At 40.4% G+C, this 17,238-nt stretch overlaps 1 protein-coding gene across 4 annotated transcripts in view; it reads right to left on the bottom strand.

Annotated features, from left to right (window-relative positions):
- sppl3 (signal peptide peptidase 3) overlaps positions 1 to 12,911 on the bottom strand; it is a 28,234-nt gene extending 15,323 nt beyond the window's left edge. For 2 of the 4 annotated variants that reach the window (XM_035776174.2, XM_035776177.1), the window contains exon 1: positions 12,364 to 12,909. In XM_035776174.2, the coding sequence (XP_035632067.1) occupies positions 12,364 to 12,389 (26 nt within the window). In that variant the 5' untranslated portion in view covers positions 12,390 to 12,909. Of the gene's footprint in view, positions 1 to 12,363 lie in introns of all 4 variants that reach the window. The other 2 variants (XM_035776175.2, XM_035776173.2) reach the window with 2 other exon arrangements.
- Positions 12,912 to 17,238: the final 4,327 nt, after the last annotated feature.

Raw genomic sequence — 17,238 nt, 5'->3', positions numbered from 1 at the left:
CTTTCATCACATTCCCAGTGGGTCAGACGTTTACATACACTCAATTAGTATTTGGTAGCATTGCCTTTAAACAATTTAAACTTGGGTCAAACGTTTCAGGTAGCCTTCCACACGCTTCCCACAATAAGTTGGGTGAATTTTGGCCCATTCCTCCTGGCAGAGCTGGTGTAACCGAGTCAGATTTGTAGGCCTCCTTGCTCGCACATGCTTGGACATGGATGTCCTTAAGCCATAACTTAGGAAATATGCTTAAGGTCATCGTCCATTTGGAAGACCAATTTACGACCAGGCTTTAACTTCAGGACTGATGTCTTAAGATGTTGTTTCAATATATCCACATTTTCTACCTCATGATACCATCTATTTTGTGAAGTGCACCAGTCCCTCCTGCAGCAAAGCACCTCCACATGATGCTGCCACCCCCGTGCTTCACGGTTGGGATGGTCCTTGGCTTGCAAGCTTCCCCCTTTTCCTCCAAACATAACAATGGTCATTATGGCCAAACAGTTCTATTTGTGTTTCATCAGACCAGAGGACATTTCTCCAAAAAGTACCATCTTTGTCCCCTTGTGCATTTGCAAACTGTAGTCTGGCTTTTTTTTAAATGGTGGTTTTGGAGCAGTGGCTTCTTCCTCGCAGAGCGGCTTTTCAGATTATGTCGATATAGGACTTGTTTACCTGTTAATTTCGATACCTTTGTACCGATTTCCTCCAACATCTTCACAAGGTCCTTTGCTGTTGTTCTGGGATTGATTTGCACTTCTCAAAGTACACTCATCTCTAGGAGACAGAACAGCGGTATGACGGCTGTGTGTTCCCATGGTGTTCATACTTGCATACTTGTTTGTACAGATGAACGTGGTACCTTAAGGCATTTGGAAATTGCTCCCAAGGATGAACCAGACTTGTGGAGGTCTACATTTGTTTTCTGAAGTCATAGCTGATTTATTTTGATTTTCCCATGATGTCAAGCAAAGAGGCACTGAGCTTGAAGGTAGGCCTTGAAATACATCCACAGGTACACCTCCAATTGACTCAAATTATGTCACTTAGCCTATCAGAAGCTTCTAAAGCCATGACATCATTTTCTGGAATTTTCCAAGCTGTTTAAAGGCAGTCAACTATGTAAGCTTCTGACCCACTGGAATTGTGATACAGTGAATAAGTGAAATAATATGTCTATAAACAGTTGGGAAAATTGTGTCATGCACAAAGTAGATGTCCTAACCGACTGGCCAAAACTATAGTTTGTTAACAAGAAATGTGTGGAGACGACTCTCGGTCTACTAATATTTTTTTGGGGTCGGGGAGAGCACTACTACTCACCACCTTCAAAGCGAAATACATATGGATAGAAATTAAGACGTCTTAGCTGCATAACTACTCAAACATCTACTTGGCGTTGGTCTAAGCAAGACTTCACGGAGGCTGCTAACATTGTGTTTTGTGGAAGTAGCCAAACGCCACAACCCTCATCCAGCGCCGTGCAATCAATGAAAGGCAATAGCGAAAAAGTGCTGGTTGCATTACAATGTTCAGTCTAATCGTACTGCAGAGGTCTTATGTCTTTAGATACAGCTAGCCTACTTAACATCCAGGAGATATGGCAAGACATTTGGCTGTGTAAGTATTCAATTATGTATGTTAATGTACATACATTTAATTGAAAAAAAATAAAAACATACATGAGCGTGTATACTTTCATAAGGCATTCGCTGTAGTCCTATCGGTTTAAAGAGTCATTTTAGAAAATCCTGTTAGTCTTTACTAATGGAATTGGGCTGATCCTTTGGCAACATAGTCATCCTTTCCATCCTTTTGCCAGGCCATGAGTTCATATAAAAAGGATTGTAGTTACGACTAGCCTACTCTAGAGCCTGACAGATTTATTGGTCGACCGATAGCCTTTCACAGATATATTCACATCACAAAAATATAAAACGCAATAATTGCAATGATTTTACAGAGTTACAGTTCATATAAGGAAATCAGTCAATTTAAATTAATTAATTAGACCCTAATCTATTGACTTCACATGACATGGGTGGGCCCGGGAGGGTATAAACCTACCCACTGGGAAGCCAGACCAAGCCAAACAGAATGAGTTTAACCCAACAAGTGCTTTATTAGAGTCAGAAGTCATCCTCAGCACACCTCCCCCCGACGATCCCGCAGGCGAAAAAGCTGGATGTGGAGATCCTGGGCTGGTGTGGTTACACGTGGTCTGCGGTTGTGAGGCCAGTTGGACATACGGCCAAATTCTCTAAAACAACGTTGGAGGCCGCTTATGGTAGAGAAATGAACATTCAATTCTCTGTCAACTGCTCTGGTGGACATTCCTGCAGTCAACATGCCAATTGCACGCGCCCTTCAAACCTTGAGACATCTGTGGCATTGTGTGCCAAAACTGCACATTTTAGAGTGCCCTTTTATTATCCACAGCACACAGTGAACCTCTAATAATCATGCTGTTTAACTAGCTTCTTGATATGCCACACCGGTCAGGTGGATGGATCATCTTGGCAAAGGAGAAATGCTCACTAAATGCAGGTGTAAACAACGCTGTGCACAAAATGACAGAAATAAGCTTTTATTTTGGCTCATGAAACACAGGACCAACACTTTACATGTCGCTTTTATATTTGTGTATCTGCGTTTAATCCACTGAAAAGGACCGATATACTGTCGTGGCCAAAAGTTGAGAATGACACAAATATTAATTTTCAAACTCTGCTGCCTCAGTTTGTATGGTGGCAATTTGCATATACTGCAGAATGTTATGAAAAGTGATCAGATGAATTGCGATTAATTGCAAAGTCCCTCTTTGCCATGCAAATTAACTGAATTCCCCAAAAACATTTCCACTATAATTCAGCCCTACCAGAAAAGGACCAGCTGACATCATGTCAGTGATTCTCTCGTTAACACAGGTGTGAGTGTTGACGAGGACAAGCCTGGAGATCACTCGGTCATGCTCATTGAGTTCAAATAACAGACTGGAAGCTTCAAAAGGAGGGTGGTGCTTGGAATCATTGTTCTTCCTCTGTCAGCCATGGATACCTGCAAGGAAACACGTGCCGTCATCATTGCTTTGCACAAAAAGGGCTTCACAGGCAAGGATATTGCTGCCAATAAGATTGCACCTAAATCAACCATTTATAGGATCATCAAGAACTTCAAGGAGAGCGGTTCAATTTTTGTGAAGAAGGCTTCAGGGCGCCCAAGAAAGTCCAGTAAGCGCCAGGACCGTCTCCTAAAGTTGATTCAGCTGCGGGATCGGGGATACACCAGTACAGAACTTGCTCAGGAATGGCAGCAGGAAGGTGTGAGCGCATCTGCACATACAGTGAGGCAAAGACTTTTGGAGGATGGCCTGGTGTTAAGGGCAGCAAAGAAGCCACTTCTCTCCAGGAAAAACATCAGGGACAGACTGGCATTCTGCAAAAGGTACAGGGATTGGATTGCTGAGGACTGAGGTAAAGTAATTCTCTCTAATGAATCTCCTTTCCGATTGTTTGGGGCATCCGGAAAAAAAGCTTGTCCGGAGAAGACAAGGTGAGCGCTACCATCAGCCCTGTGTCATGCCAACAGTAAAGCATCTTGAGACCATTCATGTGTGGGGTTGCTTCTCAGCCAAGGGAGTGGCTCACTCACAATTTTGCCTAAGAACACAGCCATGAATAAAGAATGGTACCAACACATCCTCCGAGAGCAACTTCTCCCAACCATCCAGGAACAGTTTGGTGACGAACAATGCCTTTTCTAGCATGATGGAACACCTTGCCATAAGGCAAAAGTGATAACTAAGTGGCCCGGGGAACAAAACATCAATATTTTGGGTCCATGGCCAGGAAACTCCCCAGACTGAGGTCAACCGATTAATCGGAATGGCCGATTAATTAGGGACGATTAAGTTTTCATAATCGGAAATCTGTATTTTTGGGCGCCGATTTGTCTATTTTAATTTTATTTATATACCTTTATAAGAACACATTCTTACTTTGAATGACGGCCTAGGAACGGCGGGTTAAAACTTGTTATGGCTGCAATCCCCCTATCGGGATAAGTGTCATAAACAACCGCTGAATAGCATAGCGCTACATTCAATAAATATTACTACAAATATTTATATTCAAGTGCAATATAGGAAAACACAGCTTAGCCTTTTGTTAATCCACCTGTCGTGTCAGATTTTGAAACTATGCTTTACAATGAATGCAATCCAAACGTTGGTGTAAGTTTATCGATCGCATGACAAAACATTAAGTACACTTAGCATCAGGAAGCTTGGTCACGAAAATCAGAAAAGCAATCAAACTAATCGTTTACCTTTCATGATCTTCTGATGTTTTCACTCACGAGACTCCAAGTTACACAACAAATGTTCCTTTTGTTCCATAAGGATTATTTTTCTATCCAAAATACCTCTGTTTGTTGCGTTATGTTCAGAAATCCAACGCAGACAAATTCCAAATAGTTTCCATAATGTCCACAGAAACATGTCAAACGGTTTATAATCAATCCTCAGGTTGTTTTTAAAATATATAATCGATAATATATCAACCGCAAATGTCTTTCACAGTAGGAAAGGGAAAAGCAATATCAATCCAAACTCTGTTGCGCGAGCAACACTCATGTGACCACTTGACGCGATGTTATCGTTCTGGCTCATTTTTCAAAATAAAAGCCTGAAACTATGTCTGAAGACTTGACACCTTGCTGTGGAACATGGAATTTTCAAAATAGAAAATTCCACTTCCTGTTTTGATTTTCCTCAGGGTTTCGCCTGCTATATCAATTCTGTTATACTCAGACAATATTTTGACAGTTTGAAACTTTAGTGTTTTCTATCCAATACTAATAATATGCATATATTAGCAACTGAGACGGAGGAGCTGGCCATTTACAATGGGCACCTTTTCATCCATGCTATTCAATACTGCCCCTGCCGCCATAAAAAGTTAACTGCCTTGATCAGGGGCAGAATGATAGATATTCACCGTGTCAGCCCAGGGGATCCAATCTTGCAACCTTACCGTTAACTTGTCCAGCGCAATAACGACCTGCCTCTTTCTCGCTGCACTCCACAAGGAGACTGCCTGTTACACGAATGCAGTAAGCCAAGGTAAGTTGCAAGCTAGCATTAAACTTATCTTATAAAAAACGATCAATCATAATCACTAGTTAACCTGTTGGGGATAGGGCTGTTTACTGCCTCCTCTGGAGTAATTGCGTGCCCATGGTAAACAGAATTTTTTTTTGTCAAAAGTTGCTAATATATGCAAATAAAAAATATTATTGAATAGAAAACACTAAAGCTTCTAAAACCGTTTAAATTATGTCTGTATGTAAAGCAGAACTCTCAGGGCAGTCATTCTCCCAAACTCTCTCTTGTCATCAGAAAAGTTGGCCCAACTTTGACGTCATTGCCCCCACCCTTCCCAAGCACCTACAGGTCTGGGAACAGTCTCTCTGTCTTCAGCACGATGTCTGCTTCCAATGGGGCTTCTCATTGTGAGAATCGCACGCTCACGAGAGTTTTGGCGGGCCGAAACCTTTCGGTCACGCGAAAGAACAGGTTACTCTCATGCGCGCTCTGCTCCGGTCCTGTCTTTTTTCCAAGATCGATTAAACGGTGCCTGTGTTTGTTCGTCCTCACAATTGCTGTACACCTTTATAACATGTTAAAGCTTGATTATGAACTTAGTTTGACAAGTTTAGTCGACATATAATATGTAATTTCAACGTTTTGGTGCGCATCCACTTGACTTTTGGCTGCATTTCAACCGAAATGTGTCGTGTTTGAGAACCGAAAGACACAGACTGCAAAACTAAACGCTGTTTTTGGTAAGTATAATTCCTTCCAGGTCTTCTGATGGAAGAACAGCAAAGGTAAGGGAATATTTATGTGGTAAATTTGGGTTTCTGTGGACTCCAAGATAGAGGAGCCATAATGCTACTTTTTGAGCGCCGACTCATAGTATAGCCTAGTGAACGAAACCTGTAACGTTAAAAATAAATGTAACACAGCGATTGCATTCAGAAGAAGTATATCTTCCTATATATATGTAGAACATGCATATTTAGTCAAAGTCTATGATGTATATTCCTTGTTAGCTGACGTTATCTGCCGGAGCTATCGTCATTTCTCAGGACATTTGAGTAGCATTTTTTGAACGATGCATCATTGTAAACAGAGATTTATGGATATATATATAGCATATTATTGAAAAAACAAATGTACTGTGTAACATGTTATATTACTGTCATCTGATGAAGATTTCAAAAGGTTAGTGAAATTATTTTTCTTTTAATCCTGCGTTTGTTGATTGCATATTTTTTCAACTTGGCTATGCAAATTAGCTGTGTCTTCGGTGGTGGTTTGACATAAACATGTGCTATGTTTTCGCCGTAAAACATTTTAGAAATCTGACTTGCTGGGTAGATAAACAAGGTGTTTATCTTTCATTTGAGCCATTGGACTTGTTAATGTGTGGAGGTTAAATATTTTTAGGAATATTTTTGCGTTCCATGCGCCACCTTCCAGCTGAACGTGGGGGGGGTTCCCAAATGGGAACCCTAACCCCCTTAACTACACATGGTTGATGATATTACTAGATATTGTCTAGCGTGTCCTGCGTTGCATATAATCTGACTGAGGATACAAGTAAGTATCTAAGTATCTGACTGAGCGGTGGTAGGCAGAAGCAGGCGTGTAAACATTCATTCAAACAGCACTTTTGTGCGTTTTGCCAGCAGCTCTTCGTTGTGCGTCAAGCATTGCACTGTTTATGACTTCAAGCCTAACTCCCGAGATGAGGCTGGTGTAACCGAAGTGAAATGGCTAGCTAGTTAGCGCACGCTAATAGCGTTTCTAACGTCACTCGCTCTGAGTCTTCTAGTAGTTGTTCCCCTTGCTCTACATGGGTAACGCTGCTTCGATGGTGGATGTTGTCGTTGTGTTCCTGGTTCGAGCCCAGGGAGGAGCGAGGAGAGGTACGGAAGCTATACTGTTACACTGGCAATACTAAAGTGCCTATAAGAACATCCAATAGTAAAAGGTTAATGAAATACAAATGGTATAGAGGGAAATAGTCCTATAATTCCTACAACTTCTTACCTGGGAATATTGAAGACTCATGTTAAAAGGAACCACCAGCTTTCATATGTTCTCATGTTCCGAGCAAAGAACTATCTAAAGACACTGAAGCAGCAAGCTTTGTGGAAATTAATATTTGTGTCATTCTCAAATCTTTTGGCCACGACTGTAAAACGCAGAGAAAACACTCAGCAACAAAAAAAGCAGTTCATTAAATGACTGTGCATTTCATTTTCTCCTGGGGGGGCACTCTTTATGGCTATAAGCCCCATCTTGCCTTGCGCTACAGTAAGACTGGACAACAGAGGTATCACCTGGCCAACGCAACTCCACCAGTTACATAAGAGTGAACTACCACAGAGTTACTGACAAACTGTTACTTCTTCTACGGTTACTGCAAAGTAGATAGAAACCAAAAATGTGCACTGGCCATATACTGTGACACAAAGTGTCATGTTAGGGTGTTGGGTGTCGTGACAAACAAAGAACATTCAAATCTGTGGTAACATCAATGTTACAGCACTTTAGTGAAACCAGCGAAATCTGGTGTGCTATATTTGCTCTTTTTGAAGGGCATTCCTCAAGCACTGTCATTCAAATGTTTTCTGAGACACTAAAAAGCTTAGCAAGTCCCAAAGTAGCACTTTGTAGCTATGTTTTGATGCATGTTTTGCTTGATAAGGACGGGCCACCCATTTCCACGACATGTTCTAGCCAGCTAGCCAGCTAACTCGTTGTGCGAGAGTACTTTGAATTTAGAGAATTGTTTTCCCTTTCATTTTACAGTCGTTTGACAGACACACTTACCCAGAGCAATTAGGGTTAAGTGCCTTGCTCTAGGGCACATTGGCAGATTTATCACCTAGATGGCGCTGGGATTCAAACCAGCGCCCTTCCAGTTACTGCCCAATGCTCTTAACCGCTAGGCTTCCTGCCGTCAGAATTCAGTGGCTACTGCCCTACAACAACAACAAAAATAAGATGAAAACAACTAAATACCAATACATTGAAAAGGTGTACTGTGTTGTTGTTTTCCAGCTGGTTAGCATGAGGCAGCTCATTCTTCAGAGCCTAGACAATTTATTTGCTGGAATCAGTGCAGTTAATCCTCCTTTTTACAAAAGTAACAGTTTTTCCATTAAAAAAATTGCAGTGCTTACATGAATGTTCTTTCCTGAAATTTAAGAAATCATCTTTGAGTATCTTCGTGGGGCTGTTTTAAGCACAAAAAAGTTTGTTCTAGTAATTTTTTAAATAATAATTTAAAAAAAGTTTTTTTTTTTTAAAAAGGTAGATATCTCTCATCTGTTCACATTTCCACTAAAATCAGGTTTGGATTCAAAAATCCCATATCGGTCGGGCTCTACTCTATTCATGCGCTCTGCCAAACAGGAATCGCCAGGCCCGATATGCCGCACTTGTAATTAGTTTGAGAAAAAGCGGTAATCCCCTATCAATTTCATTCATTCAGTAATACAGAAATAACCGGAGCCGTCTATCAGGGGAGGGAGTGACGTCATGTAGTTTACTGTTGAAATGGGTTAAAAAGGTCAATGCTACGCCTCGTTAGTGGTGTTATGGTCCAGCCAGTCCCAGAAAAGACGTGTTCCTAAAGTCTGCATACAGACTTATGAGATGCATTTTTCCTCATAGGGCTCACATCCGTGACGCACGCCTTCCGCACAACCCACAGCTCTCGCTCTCCTGAGCAAAAATATAAAACACAACGTGTAGTGTTGATCCCATGTTTTATGAGCTGAAATAAAAGATTTCCCAAAATGTTCCATCCCTGTTAATGACCATTTGTCCTATGCCAAGATAATCAAGCCACCTGACAGGTGTGGCATATCAAGAAGCGGATTAAACAGCCAGATCATTACACAGGTGCACCTTGTGCTGGGGACAATAAAAGGCCATTAAAATGTGCAGTTGTCTCACAGGACAATGCCACAAATGTCTCAAGTTGAGGGAGCACACAACTTGCATGCTGACTGCAGTAATGTCCACCAGAGCTTTTGCCAGAGAATTGAATGTTAATTTCTCTACCATAAGCCACCTCCAACGTCATGTTATAGGTCCTTCTGTGGCTCAGTTGGTAGAGCATGGCGCTTGTAAGCCAGGGTAGTGGGTTCGATTCCCGGGACCACCCATACGTAGAATGTATGCACACATGACTGTAAGTCGCTTTGGATAAAAGCGTCAGCTAAATGGCATATATTATATATTATTATTAGAATTTGTCGGGACCTCCAACCGGTCTCACAACCACAGACCACGTGCATGGAGTCGTGTGGACGAGAGGTCTGCTGATGTCAACGTGCCCCATGGTTGCGGTGGGGTTATGGTATGGGCATGCATAAGCTATGGACAACAAACACAATTGCATTTTATCAATGGCAATTTGAATGTACGTGATGAGATCCTGAGGCACTTTGTCGTGCCATTCATCCTCCTCCATCACTTCATGTTTCAGCATGATAATGCACGGCCCCATACACAATTCCTGGAAGCTGAATATGTCCCAGTCCTTCCAGTGCCTACATACTCAGACATGCCACCCATTGAGCACGTTTGGAATGCTCTGAATCGACAGCATGTTCCAGTTGCCGCCAATATCCAGCAACTTCACACAGCCATTGAAGAGGAGTGGGATAACAATCAATAGCCTGGTCCACTCTACACGAAGGAGATGTGTCACACTGCATGATGCAAATGGTGGTCACACCAGATACATGGCCCTCTTTATTTTTTAAAGGTATTTGAAACCAACCGAGGCATATCTGTATTCTCAGTCATTTGAAATCCATAGATTAGGGCCTAATTTATTTATTTCAATTGACTGATTTCCTTATAGGAACTGTATCTCAGTAAAATCTTAGAAATTGCTGCATATTGCCTTTATAATTTTGTTCATTATATATATAGCATTTGCATAACATTATAAAAAGCATGCTGGTCTATATCCCTAACAGAGCTGTAAAACACCATTAACAGGCACCTTCTGAACCAGCCACCGTAGGCTTGCATTCAAATGAGAAAGGGTTAGCCTGGCCTTCTCTGTTGCCAGTCTTTGATTTAACTCAGATCAAATTAAATAAATTGTTGTTTTAAGAGACCGGTATACATTTCCAGACAGTGCTTGGACATTTATAAACAAATATAAAATCCCCACTGAAGTCAAAGTAATGGATTGTATTAAGTAAAAAATTATATACAGCAAGTAAACTGGTCAAGTTGTCCCTCAATTCTGCTCACATGGATGAGATGGGCTAAATAAATGGAACATTTAAAAATAAAATACAATCCTGGAATGTTGAGGGCTGGACAGAAGCCCAAGGGCCAGAATACTTCCTTGTTTGGGAGAAACAAGGCTTCTATAACAATTCCAAAACCGTACACCATCAAGCCAAAGGCATGCATGCTTTGTCCACTGAGGACTCAGCCACCAAGCTTCAGAGGACAAATTTCTCAAAACATGTCCATATAGCAAATGACTATTGACAATTCTGATTGATCCACAAAAATGAGAGCTGGTTCGAAATTACATTGTTATTCATGGTAGCCCTACATGAGGAAAAATATCAACAATTTCAATGTAACAATGCTTCCTTATAGGTCTTACAAAACAGGCATGTCTTGTTACAGATGGGCATGGTAAAATATTGTGCCTCTGTCTGGCCTCATGCGCTTCACTAGAGGGAAATCTGAGTGAGACCATGTCCCAGGACGGTAGGTGCAGCTAGAGAATAGCCAAACCCTGGTTAAAAACAACTAATATTCAATCTACTCAGAAAGGTTGCGATTTAATTAAGTGGTACGTTATCTTAACTTCAAATCACATCATTTTATTAGTCACATGTACTCATGAGCCCCTAACCAACAATGCAGTTTAAATAAAAAAATACTAATTAGAAATTCAAGTAATTTATGACATAAGTTTTTGTAACCAAGACACAGAACATACAATTTAAAAGATAGAACAGTCAAAACATTATTAGGCTGACCATGTGTGTTTCTTATTATAACCACATAACATAATGGCTCTGGCATTACAGTTTTTCAGTTCTACTAAACCTGGGGGGGGTCACTATTTTCCAAACATTGGTCACCAGGAGCGGCATACATATTCAAAAATACACTTGGTCTTAGTGGCATAACCTAAATGGTTGCCTCCACATCAATACATACTACTAGTCATTTTTAGATGTCACAAAATTAGACTTCAATAATTCCATGATCTGCAGCACAAGACTTCAATTAAAACACCTAAACAAATTGTAGACAAATGACCTGATCTCAAATTGTGAACAAGAGAGACATGACATGGACTGTATCAGTCAGCCCAATAAGTTACTATACCGGTCTGAATGGCATCTATCGCTATCATACATTTTTTTTTATGTAGGCAATGTACAAAATAGTTAGCTATCATTATGGCACATGTAACTAGTGATAGCTAACTAGCTAGCTAACAATGATGCGGGAAGATACACCCAGATCTATAAAGACAATGCCTTATTAAGCTAGCTAGCTACTATTTAGGACAATCAATATTACCTAGCTAAATGAGTTGGTGAACTAGCTAAATTAGTTAGCTGTGTTGAATAGCTAGCAAGTCAGCTGCACACTTAACTGTTAAACAAAATAAAAATGGATGGCACAACGTCCGGATCTATTCATCTGACGCGATAAAACACCGGGCGTGGTATAAATAACGTTATCACAATGACATTTCATGAATTAAGGTGAGCTTTTCTGGCTAGCAAGCGTAAACGGTCTGGCTAACGTTAGTTACGATAAGCTCCCTTTGTGTGCAACTGGCTACGAGAGGTAGCAATAAGCTATTTATTTTAACAAATATTGTCGAGGGGCTTAAACTAATTAAATAATATTAAGTAGGTATGAGTTGGCGAACCAACGTTAGCTAGCAATAACCTTGCGCATTCTTCGAGCTTAAACACATAGTTCTGAATCAACTGTAACGCCACCATGGATACGGGAGTCTGAGCTAACTTGGGGCTAGCTGGCTAGTTAAACCCGTTCACGCTAGCCTACTGTAACTTGGACCGTAGCAAGCTAACGTTTAGTTCACTAACACAATTTGAAGAGGGCCATCTCATTCTAACTAAGCGAAAATAGCGGCTGATTCATGTAGGAACGAAATATGTTGCTGTATCTATGTGAATTGCAGCGTACAAATGGCATAACTACACCAATACATTCAGTGTGGTTAGCCAGCTCGCGCAATGCCTATGCGTACTCACCAAGAAGAGTAGCCTTGTTCCGCCATGTCGCCGACGACAACAGTATAGTGGTGGGTTCCGCGACTGTAGAGATTCGTGTCCCTGTGGCAAAACGGTAGGTCCTGGTGGACACAATTGCCGCCTTTACTTCAAGATGGGTCTTTTTAACAGTCACTATTTGATAACAACATGGCGATGTATACCAGCCCCCAGACCTGCTAGCAAACACCAGCCGAATAGCTTCCAATCGAATTACAATGATGGTTTGCTAGGTGGCCAAGACAAAGCACGCCGAGAAAAAAAACAATATATTTCATCAGTTTTGCGAGTGTCCTGCCGTCTCACTGCCCCCAAGCAGGCCCGAGTCTCAACGGATCCTATACTCGCTGTAAATCCATATTTAGGGGTGTTTTCTTGCATCTATATTCAGATATTCCTTAAATCTGCACCCTCGGCTGTAATGGAAGCCGCGCAGATAGCTTTATTTTCTATGGCGAGAGAGTCACGGGCACGCGCAATATCGCCCTTGCAAGAGAGGTTTACACAAGTACCTGTGTGAAGCTAACCACAATAAAGACTAGCCACAATAGTGGAATTTTCGGTTCGACTTCAAAATAAAAGCTCCCCATTGATTCAAATAGTGGAATCATGCCATCTTTGGACTAGATAATGCTAATGAAGAAGGTCGGAATGTTGTTATATAAATTCAACAAAATGCAATCATTTGTTAATTTGATACAAAAAATGATCTGTGGATGTATTAGAAGTATATGCACTACTGTCCAGCCTAAGCTATGGATGTTGCACCCATGAAATGGGGTATCATCCTACTCAGTAACACAACTGTGTAGTTTCCACAAATATTATTATTATGGGACTCTAAAAACCAGTGTGAAATGAGCCACATGAACCATTCAGCCTATTATATACATATTGAACATTCATATTGGACTGGACAGCCTAAACTAGATGTGCACCCATGTAATGGGTGACACCCACAGAACACAATTGTGAAGAGTTTCCACAAATATTGTACAGCCTTACCTATGGATCTCTGGAAAAATAGTTTATTTAAATAAATGCTGATTAAAACATTATTTATGTTGCAATTTGTCATTATTGGGTATCTTAAATGTTGTCACCAAGTAGGCTGATACCCCATTTCATGGACCCAAGATCCATAGTTAAGGCTGTATATTGCAATATGAATGTTCAATTGAAAGTATGTTGACTGGTGAGCTTAATGTGGCTCATTTCACACTGGTTTCAAAGTCCTGCAATAAGTGCTACGATGGTAATATTTGTGGAAACTCTTCACAGTTGTGTTCTATGGCTGTCACTGAGTAGGCTGATACCCCATTTCATGGGTGCAACATCCGTAACTTATTAAGCTGTATTTACTGTATTTTATTAGGATCCCCAATTGGCTTCTGCCAAGGCAACAAAACACAACAAATAGAATACATAAATCAAATCAAATCAAATCAAATTTATTTATATAGCCCTTCGTACATCAGCTGATATCTCAAAGTGCTGTACAGAAACCCAGCCTAAAACCCCAAACAGCAAACAATGCAGGTGTAAAAGCACGGTGGCTAGGAAAAACTCCCTAGAAAGGCCAAAACCTAGGAAGAAACCTAGAGAGGAACCGGGCTATGTGGGGTGGCCAGTCCTCTTCTGGCTGTGCCGGGTAGAGATTATAACAGAACATGACCAAGATGTTCAAATGTTCATAAATGACCAGCATGGTCAAATAATAATAAGGCAGAACAGTTGAAACTGGAGCAGCAGCACAGTCAGGTGGACTGGGGACAGCAAGGAGCCATCATGTCAGGTAGTCCTGGGGCACGGTCCTAGGGCTCAGGTCCTCCGAGAGAGAGAAAGAAAGAGAGAATTAGAGAGAGCATATGTGGGGTGGCCAGTCCTCTTCTGGCTGTGCCGGGTGGAGATTATAACAGAACGTGGCCAAGATGTCCAAATGTTCATAAATGACCAGCATGGTCGAATAATATAGATAAAATAATAAAATAGATTATATACAGTGGCTTGCAAAAGTATTCACCCCTTGGCATTTTTCCTATTTTGTTGCCTTACAATCTGGAATTAAAATAGATTTTGGGGGGGTTTTATCATTTGATTTACACAACATGACTACCACTTTGAAGATGCAAAATATTTTTTATTGTGAAACAAACCAGAAATAAGACAAAAAACAGAACTTGAGCGTGCATAACTATTCACCCCCCAAAAGTCAATACCTTGTAGAGCCACCTTTTACAGCAATTACAGCTGCAAGTCTCTTGGGGTATGTCTCTATAAACTTGGCACATCGAGCCACTGGGATTTTTTCCCGTTCTTCAAGGCAAAATTGCTCCTGCTCCTTCAAGTTGAATGGGTTCCGCTGGTATACAGCAATCTTTAAGTCATATCATAGAATCTCAATTGAATTGAGGTCTGGGCTTTGACTAGGCCATTCCAAGACATTTAAATGTTTCCCCTTAAACCACTCAAGTGTTGCTTTAGCAGTATGCTTAGGGTCATTGTCCTGCTGGAAGATGAAACTCCGTGGACTTTATTTAACGAATTATGTGACTTCTGAAGGTAATTGGTTGCACCATATCTTATTTAGGGGCTTTCATAGCAAAGGGGGGAATATATATGCACGCACCACTTTTCAGTGTAAATATTTTTGATTTTTTGAGTCATTCTTAAAATTTCACTTCACCAATTTGGACTATTTTGTGTATGCCCATTACATGAAATCCAAATAAAAATCCATTTACATGACAGTTTGGAATGTAGCAAAATAGGAAAAATGCCAAGGGGGATGAATACTTTTGCAAGGCACTGTACATAGACACACATGCTTTATTCAAGGTCAGTGGAATGTCATTGGTAAAACCAGAAAACAATAATTGCCCAAGCCAGCTGCTCTGCGGTACACCACACTCAACCTTATTTGCATTAGAGAGGCTTCCATTAAATAAAACCCTCTGTCTTCTATTAAATAGGTAACTCTCAATACATGATAAGGCAGAGGATGTAAATTCACATCAGGTTCTCAGCAATAGGTTATGATCAATGATATCAAAATCTGCGCTGAGGTCTAACAAAACAGCTCCCACAATCTTCTTATTATACATTTCTTACATTTCATCAGTCATTTTTGTAAGTGACGTGCGTGTTGAGTGCCCTTCCCTATAAGCATGCTGAAAGTCCTTTGCCAATTTGTTTTCTGTAAAATAACATTGTATTTGGTCAAAAGCAATTTTTCCCAAAAGTTTGCTAAGCATCGAAAACAGGATGATTGGTCAGCTGTTTGAACCATTAAAGGGTGCGTTGCTATTCTTGGCAGCGGAATGACCTTTGCCTCCCACTGTTTTCTAGGCATAAATTGAAGATGTGGCAAACAGGAGTCGCAATGTATTCCACTACCAACCTCAGCAATTTATCATCCAGATTTGTCAGTACCAGGTGGCTTATCCTTACTTATAGATAGCAACCATTTTGTTAGCCTCTTCCACATCAAATTTTGCGGAACTCAAAACTACAATAATAGTCTTTCATTATTTATTACGATATGCATGAATATGAAAGCTCAGTGTTTGTTGTTTGCATGTCATGCCTAAATTTGTTAAACTTGTCAACAAAAAAAAATATTCAAGTGGCTGGCAACATCAAAGGCCATCTGCCTCAATGAAGGATGAAGCTGAGTTCGCTTTTTGGCCAAGAATTTCATTTCTGGTATTCTTTTTTATACTTTATCTTGGTTCCATTGAAAAGTTTTTTCTTCTTTTTGTTTAGAGTAGTTACAGGTTTTCTCAATTTACTGTGTGTTTGCCAATCTGCTGTGTTGTCAGACTTATTTCCTATTCTCTTTGCCTCATCTCTCTCAGCCATACAGTTTTTCAATTCATCATCTATCCATGGAGATTTGGCAGTTCTAACTGTCAGTTTCTTGATAGGTGCATGTCTATCAGTAACCAGAAAAAAAAAATATCATGAATGTTTCAAGTGCATCGTCAGGTTGTTCCTCATTACACACACCAGACCAACAAATATTTTTCACATATGAATCATTGCAAAACCTTTTGTGTGATCGCTTATACACTATTTTAGCTCCATTCTTTTGGAGCTTTTATTTGTAATTTTTAGATATGGCTATTATATTATGATCACTGTTCTGTTTATAAATACCCTGGTAGGTTGACTGATAACCTGAACCTGTCACGTTCTGACCCAAGTTATTGTGTTAATTGTTTGTTTTAGTTGGTCAGGACGTGAGTTGGGTGGTCATTCTATGTTTTGTGTGTCTAGGGTGTTTTTCTGTGTTCGGCCTAGTATGGTTCTCAATCAGAGGCAGGTGTCGTTAGTTGTCTCTGACGTAGCCTGGGTTTCACTGTTTGTTGGGTGGTGATTGTTTCCGCGTTACGTTTATTGTTTTTGTATGGAGTGTTCAGTTTATGTGTTTAAATAAATACCATGGACACTTACCACGCCGCATATTGGTCCTCCGATCCTTCTCGCCTCTCCTCTTCAGATGAAGAGGAGGAAAATCATTACAGAACCAGATTGCAGGCATCAAATACAGCTTAAAGCTTCTTTTTGAGTGGACAGCTTGATGACAACGAGTCAATATTTAGGTCACCCAGAAAATATACCTTTCTGTTGATATCACATACAATGGGACAAAAAAGTATTTAGTCAGCCACCAATTGTGCATGTTCTCCCACTTAAAAAGATGAGATAGGCCTGGCATTTTCATCATAGGTACACTTCAACTATGACAGACAAAATTAGAAAAATCCAGAAAATCACATTGTAGGATTTTTTATGAATTTATTTGCAAATTATGGTGGAAAATAAGTATTTGGTCACCTACAAACAAGCAAGATT

The sequence above is a fragment of the Oncorhynchus keta genome, chromosome 9 (genome assembly GCF_023373465.1).
Source record: "Oncorhynchus keta strain PuntledgeMale-10-30-2019 chromosome 9, Oket_V2, whole genome shotgun sequence".
In the NCBI taxonomy this organism is placed as follows: domain Eukaryota; kingdom Metazoa; phylum Chordata; class Actinopteri; order Salmoniformes; family Salmonidae; genus Oncorhynchus; species Oncorhynchus keta.
Note: the sequence above shows the minus strand (reverse complement) of the source record. Positions and strands in the feature narration are given on the sequence as shown.